This window comes from Cheilinus undulatus, linkage group 8 (assembly GCF_018320785.1).
Source record: "Cheilinus undulatus linkage group 8, ASM1832078v1, whole genome shotgun sequence".
In the NCBI taxonomy this organism is placed as follows: Eukaryota; Metazoa; Chordata; class Actinopteri; order Labriformes; family Labridae; genus Cheilinus; species Cheilinus undulatus.
The window spans coordinates 40,834,760-40,848,507 of NC_054872.1; the positions used below are offsets into that span (position 1 = coordinate 40,834,760).

The window sequence follows — 13,748 nt, forward strand, 5'->3', positions numbered from 1 at the left end:
AAAGTGGTAACAGCGCAGCCCTATCTCCCAACAGTACAGAATCCTTTCAAAAACTCCTGGATCCAGATGGTGATCCGGATCAGACCTGAAATCTAATCAATGCTTCCTTATGCCATTTCTGACATTTCCTGAAAATTTCATGACAATACATCCACAACTTTTTTGAGTTATGTTGCTAACAAACAAACAAACCCACCCGATCACATAACCTCCTTGGCGGAGGCAATAAATGTTACACCTTCAAGCTTGTGTTGGTTTGCCTGTGGTAGAGCAGGAGAAAAATGCATCCCTTGTAATCAATCAAATAATACATGGACACAAACTAAATATGTCATTGGGGTAGGGTTTATTGATAATAAAACAGAATATAATAAAATAGCTCTTAAACGAGATCCGGCTCTTATCGTTCACTGATAGATTCGACTCTTTGTACTAGCTGGTCTCATCAGCCGCCTCTGAACTTTAAGTGCCCGTGTATTCGGATCTTTTTGGTAAATGCTCACCAAGCACCTAAATAGCAGGAGCTGCAAGCAGAGTTAGCGACTTTATTTCAATATTCTATGTCTTTTTTAAAATGTGTGTAATATTTATGTCTTACCTTAAAACTGGCTAGCATGTGTCATTTTGGTCAACCGAGAAAACAGGATATAAGGAAATAATTTATCAAATAGCGTCAAAGTCATTGGTCAAAGTACGGAGAAGTGAGCGGAAATACACAATTTTGACTTTCGTTTTTCAAAATAAGATGCGAACGTCGTCTGGAACAATAACTACCACTTCTAATTTATGCACAGCACATAAAATGCACTTTTACTGTACTATTTGTGTAATCTTTTGTAAAAGCACAAAAATAAGACTATGTGGCACATTTTCCTTTTTTGATAAGCAATTATTAGGAAACCACCCATGATGCACTTATGTCAGAAATAGGTTTAAGTGGTTATCAGTCAGGGGAAAAGTACCTCAAATTTTAATCCATGGTGTACTCTGGAAGTGGATTACTCAAAAAGAACTCACTAAAGTACGTCATACTGGTGTTTGTTGTAAAGAGGTACTTTACAGTGAAACTTCACCCATGATGTACTTAACTGAGAAATAGTTTGAACAGATATCAAAATCAGGGACAATCCCTGATAACTGCACTATGAATTTGGCAGATGATTAATATGTTCATGTATTCATTTGTATTATTTTAATCTTCTGTCTTTTGCACAAATAAATAAAGAAAAAACAAAAGAAAAAGACATGATTAGTGGAAAAAGTACACAATAAAAGCACCTCATACTGCTTCTGCTTATAGTAAATAAGGTACTTAAGACAAGGATACCTCATGCATTATGTACTTATCTAAGAAATTGTTTTAATTGGATATTGAGATCATGGAAAGCACCTGGAATTTTCATTACTCGGTAAACTTTGACAGAGGATTACTGAAAAAGTGTACAGTAAAAGTATTTCATAATAAACATGTTTGTATTGCAATAGACACATTCCTATTTATCAATTAACACTCAATACTTTCCATGACTTTTGACAGACCAGAATTGATTTGGAACAATAGAATAAATTGGTTTTAAACTGTAAAGAAGGATTTCTGATAAATATTTTCTTTCAGATTTTCTGTCTGTTTCCTCAGAATGCACATCTGCACCCCTGCACAGAAGTTCATTACGGAAAATCAATTTGTTTCATTGACTGATAACTCCCAGTGAACTGGTTAGAGTAAACCATGTGTGAAGGGTAAAAGGTCACCATGTTCACTCTTCAGCCAGAGACTGAATTAAATTTAACTCATTAGCAGCAACAATAGCTGCATAAACACACAAACTATCCACACATGCATATATGTAGAAACATTCTAAACATTTAGACTGTAAATGAATCAAAACAATACAATGAGTAATTACAAATGTTTTTATAAGCTATGCCTGAAAAGTTTCCGGTTCTTCAGTTTGCTTTTTCTGTGATCACATACTTTGAATTCTTTTAACACATGCATGTTGTCTTTGGTCATTGTAGTCAAACGTAGAGGTAACAAAGAGCAAATTGTAGTCAAATAAATGCACTGCTGACTGTATTTAAAAAGTATCTACTGATAAAAAGTAACCTGGACTGGAAGATATCACATGGTCCAATAGGGTACAGTTAGTGATGGGCTTCTCTTGTTTTGAGCAGTCTGTGTCTGTTTATGTGACTTTTCTTAAGATCAGAGTCAACATGATTTTTAAAGGCACAGGAAAATGTAATGTTGAGGTAACATGGTTTCATCACAAAGAATGATGAATTAAAATGTTTGAATCAGGACCAAAAATAAAGGAACTAAACCACCTGATAGATAAATAGATTTTATAACTGAAGACTTTACTGCAGACATAAAGAACACTAAACATAGTATAATCAAACTTTATGCCATGTTGTATTTGTTGCAGAAAAAACAAAATACTTTAAACTTCCACTAGAGAGCAGCAAAGCTCGGTCATAGCTGAAGTTGCATAAGAGTAGTCCCACATTTGACTACATCATATTGCAAACATATGAAAGCATATTCTGAGGTTTCTGTCAAGGAATCATAAAACACAATCGACATTGTATGAAAAGGCAGCAGAAAGCAACTGTATTTACAAAATCTGGAAACAGTTACACATATCATAATTCTAAACACCATGAAAAGTATTACAATTGATCTTTATAACTTATTGTGTTGGTTTTATATCTAAACAAAGAGAAAAAAAACCCTCTTTGGTGCCTTGTTAGTGGACAAAGTTTGTGCCCTATAAGGGTCCCTCTTAGTGAACTAAATATAACAAAGTGCCCTTATTTGTTCCCTTTTAGCGGACGAATTTTGACAAAGTGCCTTATTTGATGCCCTGCTAGAGAACAAAATTAAGCAAGCTGTTCTCTATTGTGACCTTCAAGTAGATTTAATATGCTGAGCACATACCATTCTTCTAATCACCTGGAAGTCTACTTTTACCTCACCACCCTACCCCTATCACTGGCTTAAGGGCATGTTGTGTGTCATACTAATGGTAAGACTGCATCAGAGAGCAAATATGTTATGGTAGAGGCCCCTCTCATATTTATCTGAATCTAGAGAGACCCTGTCTATAGGAATGGGCCTAATATTGCTTTCAAGAACTTTTTAATTTATCCTTACTGGCAGCCATGTTTCTGTTGTCTTTTTTTTTTGCTCTGTCTTGTACTTGACTTGTGTTGTTTATTGTAAAACTGAAAACTGTAAATAAAATAAAAAAGGAAGCTTGTTATTTAAAGACTAAACTAAGAGATCCCACTGAAATCACCCCTGGAAAGTTACAGAAATGTTGGTAATTTTCCAGAGATCTCAAGGATTGTTATCATGGGGAAACCAGCTTTGTTACACTGAGACAAAGATAACCAACAATCTCGAGTTACTTAACCCTGCTCCACCATCCAATTCGGGTCCCGACCAGCTGGTTGAGAATCACTGCTTTAGGGTGAGAATGTGTCTGCCTGTAATTGGCCTGGTTTATAAGTGTAGCTGTGTGTCTCTACTCTTGTTTTCCAGAATTGCTCTGGATCCACAAATCTCTTCATAAGCAATTGTAATGATGAGCCTTAAAAAAACAGTCCTCAAAACAATGACTGCCACAGCAGTGGCTGGGTTCCTTTCCTATATAAAGTCATGGGCCTCACATGTCCAACATTTCATGGAAATCAGTAACTTCAGCAGCATTTTTCTTGTGAGCTTTAGTGTGGCTCAGTATGAAAGGAGGGCTGTCATTAAACTATGGGGTCAGTCTCTATGGGACCATGAATGTTTGTGCGCAGTTTTTTGGCTGCTTTGCACAGGCATTAGAGTAAAATGTCTTCATCCTAAAGTCTGTTTCGGTTTGATCGTTCCCTCTTGTTGGCAGGTTGTATTCATGTGAGCCACTTCTCTATGCAGCTCTGAAACACTGTGAAGTTGGAGTGCCATAGAGTGTGTTTCACTCCTGAGTGAACACACGTAGACACATCTCCACGAGCGTCCAGCGTCTTCAGCCCAAAGGTGTCATTCTTGTAAATCTTTGAAAGGCACAGAACAGAAGCTTCCATGTAAAACAGCATTAAGGAGGAGATGGCTACAAATGTGCAGAAGGATTTCCAGTGATATGAAAGTGAAACTTCAGATCTCAGCAAGTTTGTATTAATTTCTTGTTACATTGAAAAGAAACTACATTCACTGACAAGATCGGGTTAATGGAGCTCAGCGGAAGTTCAAGCAGTTTTTCTCTCTTTCCGTTTTGGTGATCAGCTGATTTTGGGAGTTCACTCTCTTAAGTACCAAGCTGATCGGATTCTGCCACAACCTCTTTTTACCAATCATCCTGCATCTGTCATTTTAAACATACCCTTTTTGTTGACTATGGTTTTGTTTAAAATCCTCCTCTAATTGTGATCATTTTGTCTCATATTGCAAATTGGATATGAATAATTGTATTGAAGGGAGTGACAATTTTCATATTTATTCAGAAAAATGTACAGAAATAAAGAAAGTAAGATTTTTTTGTAGTCTATTCTAAAAGATTGACACTTGAACGATTGCATATGTAATGCATAACATCTTTGCTGACAAAAAAAGGTTTTAAACTGGCATTTTGACACAAATATCAAGTTAAAGAAGTATTACAAATTCTGCAATTTGAAAATTGCAGCAGGCCATATTGCAATTTAATCTCATTTGCAATTAATTGCCCAGCCCTACAATAAATCATGCAATTAATTGCAGTTTAAAACATTTAGTGCACTGATTGCTAATTGAAGGAAACCACGATTAATTTTTCCGAGTTCAGTCTATAACGGGGAACTCTGGACCTCCTGCTAGAGATCAGTTGCTCATATACTGTGAGTAGAACATGGGATGGATCAGATTAATCTTAGCCAATTTAGTCAGTAAATGTTGTTTGCTGATTTGGCAGCTATTTTAGCTCATTTTAAGCAACTTCTGTCCCTATCTTTCAATTGTAGCTTACATCCTGAGTGACCTTTTCTCTGGACCTATCAGGTGTATGGCGCTTATATTACATTTTTTCCCAAATGTGTGCATGCAAAAATATATCATATATGCATATCATCAACACGACTTCAAAATGTTAAACTCCAAGCACAATCCCAGTCTCACTCAAATATCTTTTTAAATCACAGCTTCGCATATGCATGAGCACAAATTTCATTTCGCACTCCTTGTTTGGTTTCAGTATTCCCTTGTGTCACCTGCTTCTAGCTTTCTTTTCTCGTATGTTATCCAGTGTAATCTGATTTTTGAACCTTGCCCTTTATTACCTGCTCCTTTTGTTGGATTTGCTTACTCCACTGACTGATCACGTGTACTAATGTGGACTGCAAATTAAACCCTGCCCTGTGAACCTGCATCTTTCAGTCCTATTCAATCTGGTCTTTAACAAGAAATTACAAAAATGCTCTTTCTTAGATTTGTTTTTGCAGCGTGCAATGTATAAAAGAGCTATACTGATGTGTGATTTTGAAACTCACCTCCTGGTTCCTCATTTCTACGATGTTTTCGTTACTGTCATAGAATCCAAAGTGGCTGTGCAGGAAAGAGGAAACAGTCATTTCAGGTAAAGAGATCTTGAAACTTGTCATTTTGTCCACAAACTTTTCATTTACCATACATTACGGATGATATATCCTCTGTGCATTTCTCTATAGTGTATTATATACATACGGTGTTTCCCCCCCACTGAACAACAAAAATAAGGCAGTCTAGGATAAAGAACATTTGTAATACAATTTAAAATCTATAATATTACTGGTGAGTAACATACATTATTTTGAAGGTTTAACTCTATTTTTTTCATATTGAACCACTGAAAACTTTGACACTTGTCCTAAACATGGCCTTATTGTTAACATTTACCATTTTTTGTAGGCTTGAATTTATTTTGGAAGCCCCAATTCCAATTTGATTGACATAAAATGCAGGCATTGTTTTTCTTTTTCATGAGGCTGATCTTCTAACACTATTTATATGACGCCTTCACTGTCATATCCACTGTGATATCAGCATGTTTTATATGAAAGTGAACTGTTTGAACCATAAAGCTTATGATGAGAGTGAAACCTGGACTGCCATGGAGTGATGACACCATCGTCCGGTCCTCCAATCAGAACGAGCTTCTTGATGCGTAGGAAGTTTTCCCTCCATTCTAAAGAGGTCAAACAGGGAAATACATTATTGTACTTTTTTACATTCACAAACATACAGTGCTTTGAGGCTGTGACAGTGATTCATTACCTTTCATGTGTTTGTTTGGTCTTTCACCATTAATCACTGCAAGAAAGATGTTATAACGCAGGTAGCTTGGTCTATGATGTGGATCTGAAGAGAAGAATAGGGTTACAACATGCTGTACATTCATCATGTCTCTTCTAGATTTTTTTTCATGGAGAATTATTAAGCTCATGTTCATATAAGACAAGAAGTTGTCAATGCCAATGAAACAGATGAATGTGGGAGCTTTATTTTCTTTGTTGCTCTGGCAGATGCATCCAGAATCTATAAAACATGGACATAGTCACAGTGATGTCACCCATTGGCCTTTAAAGCCAAAGAATTCAGTTGCTACAATAGAAACTTTTGATAAAACTAACAACAAAAAAATAAGTTTAAACTGAGGCCTTACACCTTAAATCACCAGGTAAATAGCTACAACATTCACCCTGTTAGTCAAATCTGCCATGACCCCCAATTATACAAAGGTATGCAATCCCATTAATATAATCAAGACAGATGAGTGACGAGAAATTTAGCGCCTGTACGGTTTGTGCCAAGACATGTTTACCTAGGAGGTAAACATGATTATTTCTATCATAAAAACAGGTGTTTTAACACAGGTCTTTAGGGGGATTTCATGGTTTTTGTGGCTGGAGTTTCACTGCACTTCTGCATTGGCTTCCCTTTCTAACACCAAATGGTGTCTCTTGGTTTGGAGAAGTGATTCTCACAGGTGGGTTGTGGGACTGTTTCAGTGGGTCATGCATTTTTTATTTAAAAAAAAAAAAAAAAAAAAAAAAAAAGAAAATTGTCAAGTCTATGATGTACAGAAACCCTGAGCAAACATACACCCATACATGCTATTTAATTTTACTCTGTTTAGCCAGGATGATGAGTAAATGTGGCCAAATTACACACAAATGTAAGAAGAGATGTTTTTTCATGCTAAATTTTGCAAGGAACTTGATGTTTGCACACTGCACTTGCTAGCCTCAAGGTCCGCTACTAATGCAAACACTTTGTTTCTCCACTTGGTTAAAGGTCTGTCAGCTTGCTTGTCATATCATTTTTGTGTCTTGTATAGGAAAGGCCAAGTTGGTATACACTCATGCATTTGATTTGGTTTTCCCATGATAACTAGTAAATACCAACGGTTTTCTGGAAATCTGGAAAACCGTCCATCCATGCATTTTCTATACAGCTTATCCCATTGGGGGTCGCAGTGGGGGTGGAGCCTATCCCAGCAGTCACTGGGGAAGACAAAGGGCTGACATATAGAGACAGACAACCAGCTACTCTCAAATGCACACCCACGGCCAATTTAGGGTGATCAATTCACCTAACGAGCATGTCTATGGTGGAAGCCGGAATAACCTGAGAGAACCCATGCATGCACGGAGAGAACATGCAAACTCAGCACAGAAAGGACCTGACCGGGAAGCAAACCGGGAACCTTCTTGTTGTGAGGCAGCAGCGCTAACCCTAGCCCCTATCTAAGAACAATAACACTCAATTTCCCACGGTAATAGATATAATTCTCAAAAATCTGAGAAAATGGCTGAAATAGAGCCACTATCATTGGAAAAACAGCCCTGTTATCTTAAGATGAAAAGCTAAATATGTGAAAAGTTCAAGAAAACAACCAATATTTACTCATCAGGACAGGTAAAATACTATGTGTGGATCCATGTCTCCTCAGGGTTACTGTACTCAAAGTGCCCCTTATAATTTACAAACCCCTAAATTTAATTTGATCACCAATCAAGCTCTAAAGATTATTGATTAAAGGCAGGTTTTTTTTTTTAGATAATTACCCTCACCATTCCAGTAGTCACAAACAGAAACTTTCTGTCCAAATGTGTTGTAGCAAACGTGAAACACCGTCTTCTTCATGTGGTCAGGCCATATCCACTTCAGATAATCTGTGTCTGTGGACAAACACCCAGAAAAATTCAGCATTTATCATTTGAAATAGATCAAAATCAGCAGTGTCAGTTAGTTCGCATTGGCTTTTAAAATAACATCTTAAATGTAAAAGTGAAAACATGAATGACCTCCATACTGTCCAGCTTGTGGGGAGGAAAGTGAAATAAAGGTGTGCACGTTGTGGTCTGGAGTCGTTGAGAGAAGAGCTCGACAAATTAAACCACCTAGGAATAAAAAAAAAGGAGGTCAAAACATTATCAACAAACAAAGTGTCAGATTGTAAAGGTTGAATCCATCTTGCATGAGATTCCTACACTAACTCATAGTTTATATGTCACTGTATTGACCTTCACTACACAGATACTATGTCCTCCCTCTTGATGTCTCTGTGCTCAAAATAGAGATTAAACATCATCCACTTTTGTCACACATTATCAGACAGAGAATTTATCTTGGTTTCTGACAGACTGAGTGACGCCTCACTTCTCATTCATAACATCTTTGGTCAGACATGACAGAGAAACAGGCGTTTATCACAAAACTCACAAGGCAGCTGCAACTTCATGTTGTACATTCAGCTGCAGCTGATAGAGTCTAATTATACAGTCCTTGTGTCATCAAGAAGGCAACATCAGTTTTTGTTTAAAACTGTTTCAAATTCATTGTAAAACTAAGCAAGCAAATTTGCCTCAATTCTAGTCTGAGACGTTTTATCACTCTTATCATTGAATACATTCGTCTCACAAGGACAGATAAACATTTTATATATCAAGATATCACAAGCAGAATAAGACAAGCATTGCTGACATGAAGTAAAACTGGCTGACAATTCAATTGACTAAACATGCTTTTTTAAAGGGCCTGGATAATTCAGTGAGTGCTTTTTGGTGCTTTATTAGCCTAGCTACTACGAGCATGTGGGGCAACACTCACTGAAATCACGTGAGGCTGATGTCACTACTATTGACAAGTACCTTATATCTTAAAAAAACAGAAATATTCCTTCGACTTTCTTAAGATAAGACATTAAATTTCTCTTGGACAAAAGTGCAATCATGCTGATAACATCTTATCTTTTGCTTGTAATATTTTTAATTAGATGTTTATCTGGAATTATCAGATAAACGTGGCTCATATAACATGTAATTTGATATTTTTAAACAAGAAATTAGATGATTACACTTGATTTGAGATTTTGCAGTGTCTGACTTGTTTGACTCAATATTTTGTCATGGAGATATCAAAATGAGTTCATGTTTATAAATAGAGATCTTAGCTAATTAAGATTTTGCTTTACTGCACTTCTGATAGAATATTGTTAGGACTAAAAATGCCTCTCAAAACGGTGTTTTTAATTTCAGTTTTTGGGACATTTTAAAGAGGCATTTGGGTGCACAAATGTCAGCTAATGTAAACGGTGCTTTGAGCTCTGAAAAAGCCTACTGATTATGCTGTACTCTGCAAATAAAGCATATTTAATATAATAATACAATTTCATGGTAAAGCCAACAGTCTTCTTCTCTTTTTATCCAGTAAAAGAACAAGCACCTTCTAACACTGTTACAGTAACAACAGCTACACCCTGTGTAGAGGGCAGATTTGAGAGGAAGGAGGGAAACAAGAGGAAGTTTCAGTGTCAGAAAACACAGTCTGTTCCCATAACTATTTTCATTAACAATGTATGTTTCACCTTGTATGCAATCATGCCCAGCAGTCAGGGCAGTTTTAGTAATTTAAAGCCTCCAGTAAAACACCAATATGAGGCCCTTCCCTGGTAAGCTAAAATAAATCACATCCAGTGAATAAAATATTCTGAAGCATCTCTTTTCTGGTAACAAAGCTAAAGAGCTACAGGGTAGACAATTCTTACCCAACAGTACTTCATCAGCACTTAGAAGAAGTGTAATATTGTAAACTGTCTCTAGTCCAGGTGTTAATTACAAAACAAAAAAAATACATGCCCACAATTGGTGTGATATTCATTCTTATGCCAGGAATCACACATTTTAATTTATTCTAGCAATGTTACCATAGATTAATCTTCAAATGCATCATTTGAATGTGTCTGCAGGGACTGGGGTGACTGTGGCTCAGGACGTAGAGTTGGTTGTCTCACAATCAAAAGGTTGTGGGGTTGATCCCCAGCTCCTGCACTCACATATGTGTCCTTGTGCAAAACACAACTCCAATTTGTAAATGGGTACAGAAGCATTTGAACGGGATGAACTCGTACTGATGGCAAATTCTCCATGGCAAGCTCCGCCATCAGTGTGTGAGTGAATGGGTTGGTGTGACTTGCAGTGTAAAAGCGCTATACAAACTCAAGTCCATTTACCATTTAGGGATGTACCTGACTTTAATTTGATTGATATGAGGACATTTTGAGGCTTTAAAAGGGGCTTGGAAGTCTGCTGGAGTCAGGGGTCCTGTCCAGGAACTTTTCTGGATAATCAAACTTTATTTTGATGTTGTTTGATTAATTGTTGGCCCATCCTAAAAAACATGCACATCTTGATGCACACCTATTATGACCATTTCTTCAAACCCCTTAGAGCAAGAGACTCTATTTTATCAGTTTTATATTGATAAAATTGCCTAATTCCAGTAGATGCCCTTGCAGCAAGAGAAACATGAAAATACATTATTTAAGAGTGCTTTCAAATGTAAAAAGCACAATGAAGGGTCTTATCTTAAAAAAAAGCATTTTGTACACATTTAAAGTGTCCAGGTAAGAGTTGTAGGAGTGAGAGAGGGGACCTTGTGAGAAGCACAGCAAATGAACCCCATCAGGAGATTCTTTCATGATGGACTGGACATGCATCCTGAAGCCTTCGACCTGCCTCCACATCGGCTTCAGGCTGGCCAGGTTGTTGTACAAACTGATCGTCTTCACTTCAGTGCCTGGATGCACCTGGGAATAACAGAGAAACGTGAGTGTGAGGAGTGGAGTAAGCACTGATTGAATCAGACATCTACCACCCTGATGCCTTCTCTTCATGTTGTTTCAGCCAAACATGAGCACATTTACAGCAGTTTTCTGAAAGTAAAACTGAGCATAGAGGAAGAGAAAACAACTGAGGAACTGGGAGGATAACGTTGAAACAATTGTTGAATTTTCACTTCACTTGTTAATTTTAGGGAAATCTGTCATACCCAATGATACCAATCTATTTTTATTCATTCATCACCACTTTAGCAGGTTGGCTATATGACCATTTTAACAGTTCAGATCATCAAGAAACTGCCAAATGGGGTGTTAAAACACACAACTGATGAAATATGAGTGTAACAAGCAGGTTTATACACTGGAGATCAAAATTACAGAACAATCCACAATTTCCAACATTTCAAGTTTGCTGAATTGCCCTGTTTTGAAATTATCCAGACATGAGTACAAGAGCAGAATTTTAAGCGTATTGCATGTGTTACATATATTGTGAAGTACAGTATAAAAAACTTCAACAAAATATTTAAAAAGAACACTGATCAAAATTACATAACACTTTCAGATACCTCCCAAGGCCAGTCGTCCATGAAAGACAACTAAAAGAGAGGACAGGGTAATACGGAGAACCTCAATGGGCAATCGGTTCAACACTGCAGCTGGAATTGCTCGCCAGTTCATCACTGAACAGGGTAAGACTCTGTCTCATCATACAGTGTCTTGACGTTTAAGAGCGTTTGGACTGAAAGCCCACTGTGCAGTGACCAAACCTCTCATTAGCAGAAAGAATCAAACAGCTAGACTAACAAGTTCACTTCAGTGATGAAAGTTTAATTTATTTGTGTCCAATGGAAAACATTATGTAAATAGTCAAACTGGGGAAAGGCCGAATCCAAAGTGAATAAAGAAGTCAGTGAAAGGTGGAGGAGGAAGTGTCATGATTTGGGGAATGTTTTCTGCAGCAGGAGTTGGGCCTCTGATACAGCTACATGGCTGAGTGATGCAAATGATTATCAGAACCTTCTCTGACGACATTTGATTCCTTCCTTGTTTTCATCACCTAATCAGACTGTTATTTTCATGCAGGACAATGCCCAATGTCAAACAGCAAAGTATGTAAAGAAGTTCCTTGAAACTGAAAACACTGAAATATTGAAATGGCCAGCCTAGAGTCCTAATCTAAACCCAAGAGAAAACCTCTGGAAAATCCTTGGCAACAAAGTTACGGCCAATAAACCCACTACAGTCACCAAACTGTGGAAGAGACTGGAAGAAGAGTGGACCAAAATCACACCAGGGCAGTGTGAGAGACTGGTGTTGTCCTGTGGCAGTAGATGTGCTCAAGTCATTCAAAGTAAAGGCCTGTACACTTCCTACTAATTTTTGACTGCCGTAACCTTCAGAAAAATTTTGCTATAATCTTTCTTTGTGCTACAGGCATTGCTGTTCTTTAATTTTGATCACTGTGTTTTCCACAAAATGATGATTTTTGTGTAAGTTCCTTTCTCTGTTTTAAAGCAATGTTTCAGTAGCATGGTATTGCCACAACAAAAAATTCTTTAAATGTTGAGCCATGAAGATTACATTATTTCAAAATGAATCAAGTGTTCATAAATTGTTCTCTAATTTTGATCTCCAGTGTATATAAATTCTTGATCTACAAATCAGACAAATTCAGCAGCTCAAACTGTCATGGTCCTCTGCCAAATTATATCCAGTCTAATGGTGGAATAAAATAAACATTTATTAAATAATATTTCTACTACAAATGCTCACGTAATAGCAAGAGCATATCTACACTTTGTAGGTACTTGTAAATGTCAAATACAAACTGAATCTACTTGATAAGTTTGGTTATTGTTAAAAAATATATAATATTCTATATTATCATTTATAACTGTCACACTTATGTTGTAATAAAGTTAAAACAACTAATGCAATACTCACACGTGAGCTATTACTATCAGTAAATCAACACTGTCATATTTATTAATTCAATATTAGCACAGGTGTTGTGTGGGGTCTCCAAATTACCAACACAGCCCCTAAATATATCAGCTTTGTACTTTACTTTTGCAATTTCTTGCATTTTGTCTCTACAGAATAACACTTTGAATTGAGTAGTTTTTTAGTTTAGCAACAAAAGAGCGTTTTTACACCGTGGTATAACTCGTATCTGTTGACAAAAATAGTCTGAAACCTTCATCCAGCACGTGGGCTATCTTCATACTTTTTTGGGGAGCAAAGACTGAACAACTGTATCTGCACGAGCTCCTCTGACCTACCTTTTTAATGTACTGAGACAGCACTACAAACTGTTTGGGTCCATCAAACAGACCGTGGACGATGATGACAGGTTTGTATCCGTCGGTGTGAAGTCCTGTGAGCAGCAGCACGAGCAGAGGCAGGGGGGGTACTGCTCGGAAGGTCTGCGGGGTCTCCATCACTCTCCTCGGTCACAGCAGGTGAGACCTCCCGCCAAGCTGGATAGAGGAAAGACAGAGGAAACACAGAGAGAGTTTATGGTGAGAGCTGTAACTAAGCTGATGTGGAGCTTTGTCAACGACCTCCCTCAACTTCTGACTGTACTTGTCTTGATTTTGAAGCTATGCACGCGCCTCC

General features: G+C 37.3%; 1 protein-coding gene across 3 annotated transcripts; it reads right to left on the reverse strand.

Annotated features, from left to right (window-relative positions):
• Positions 1–1,945: 1,945 nt before the first annotated feature.
• LOC121513628 (lysosomal thioesterase PPT2-like) lies at positions 1,946–13,748 on the reverse strand. 3 transcript variants are annotated; one of them, XM_041793501.1, is made up of 10 exons: positions 13,716–13,748; positions 13,412–13,609; positions 10,940–11,093; positions 8,311–8,406; positions 8,077–8,184; positions 7,405–7,506; positions 6,278–6,361; positions 6,104–6,188; positions 5,515–5,569; positions 1,946–4,047 (listed from the first exon to the last, which is right to left on the reverse strand). In XM_041793501.1, exons 2-10 carry the CDS (start codon positions 13,568–13,570, stop codon positions 3,904–3,906), a joined length of 987 nt encoding a protein of 328 aa, XP_041649435.1. In that variant the 5' UTR covers positions 13,571–13,609; positions 13,716–13,748; the 3' UTR covers positions 1,946–3,903. The 3 variants fall into 3 exon arrangements, with proteins under 3 accessions (XP_041649435.1, XP_041649438.1, XP_041649437.1); XM_041793504.1 differs by lacking the exon at positions 7,405–7,506 and having other exon boundaries at positions 13,412–13,735; XM_041793503.1 differs by lacking the exon at positions 7,405–7,506 and having other exon boundaries at positions 8,071–8,184; positions 13,412–13,735.

Coding starts and splice junctions, on each gene's coding strand:
- LOC121513628 (XM_041793501.1), bottom strand. CDS start 13,570: ATGGAGACCCCGCAGACCTTCCGAGCAGTACCCCCCCTGCCTCTGCTC. Junction 11,094..13,411: donor TGTCTCAGTACATTAAAAAG/GTAGGTCAGAGG, acceptor TGTTATTCCCAG/GTGCATCCAGGCACTGAAGT. Junction 4,048..5,514: donor TAGAAATGAGGAACCAGGAG/GTGAGTTTCAAA, acceptor TGCCTTTCAAAG/ATTTACAAGAATGACACCTT.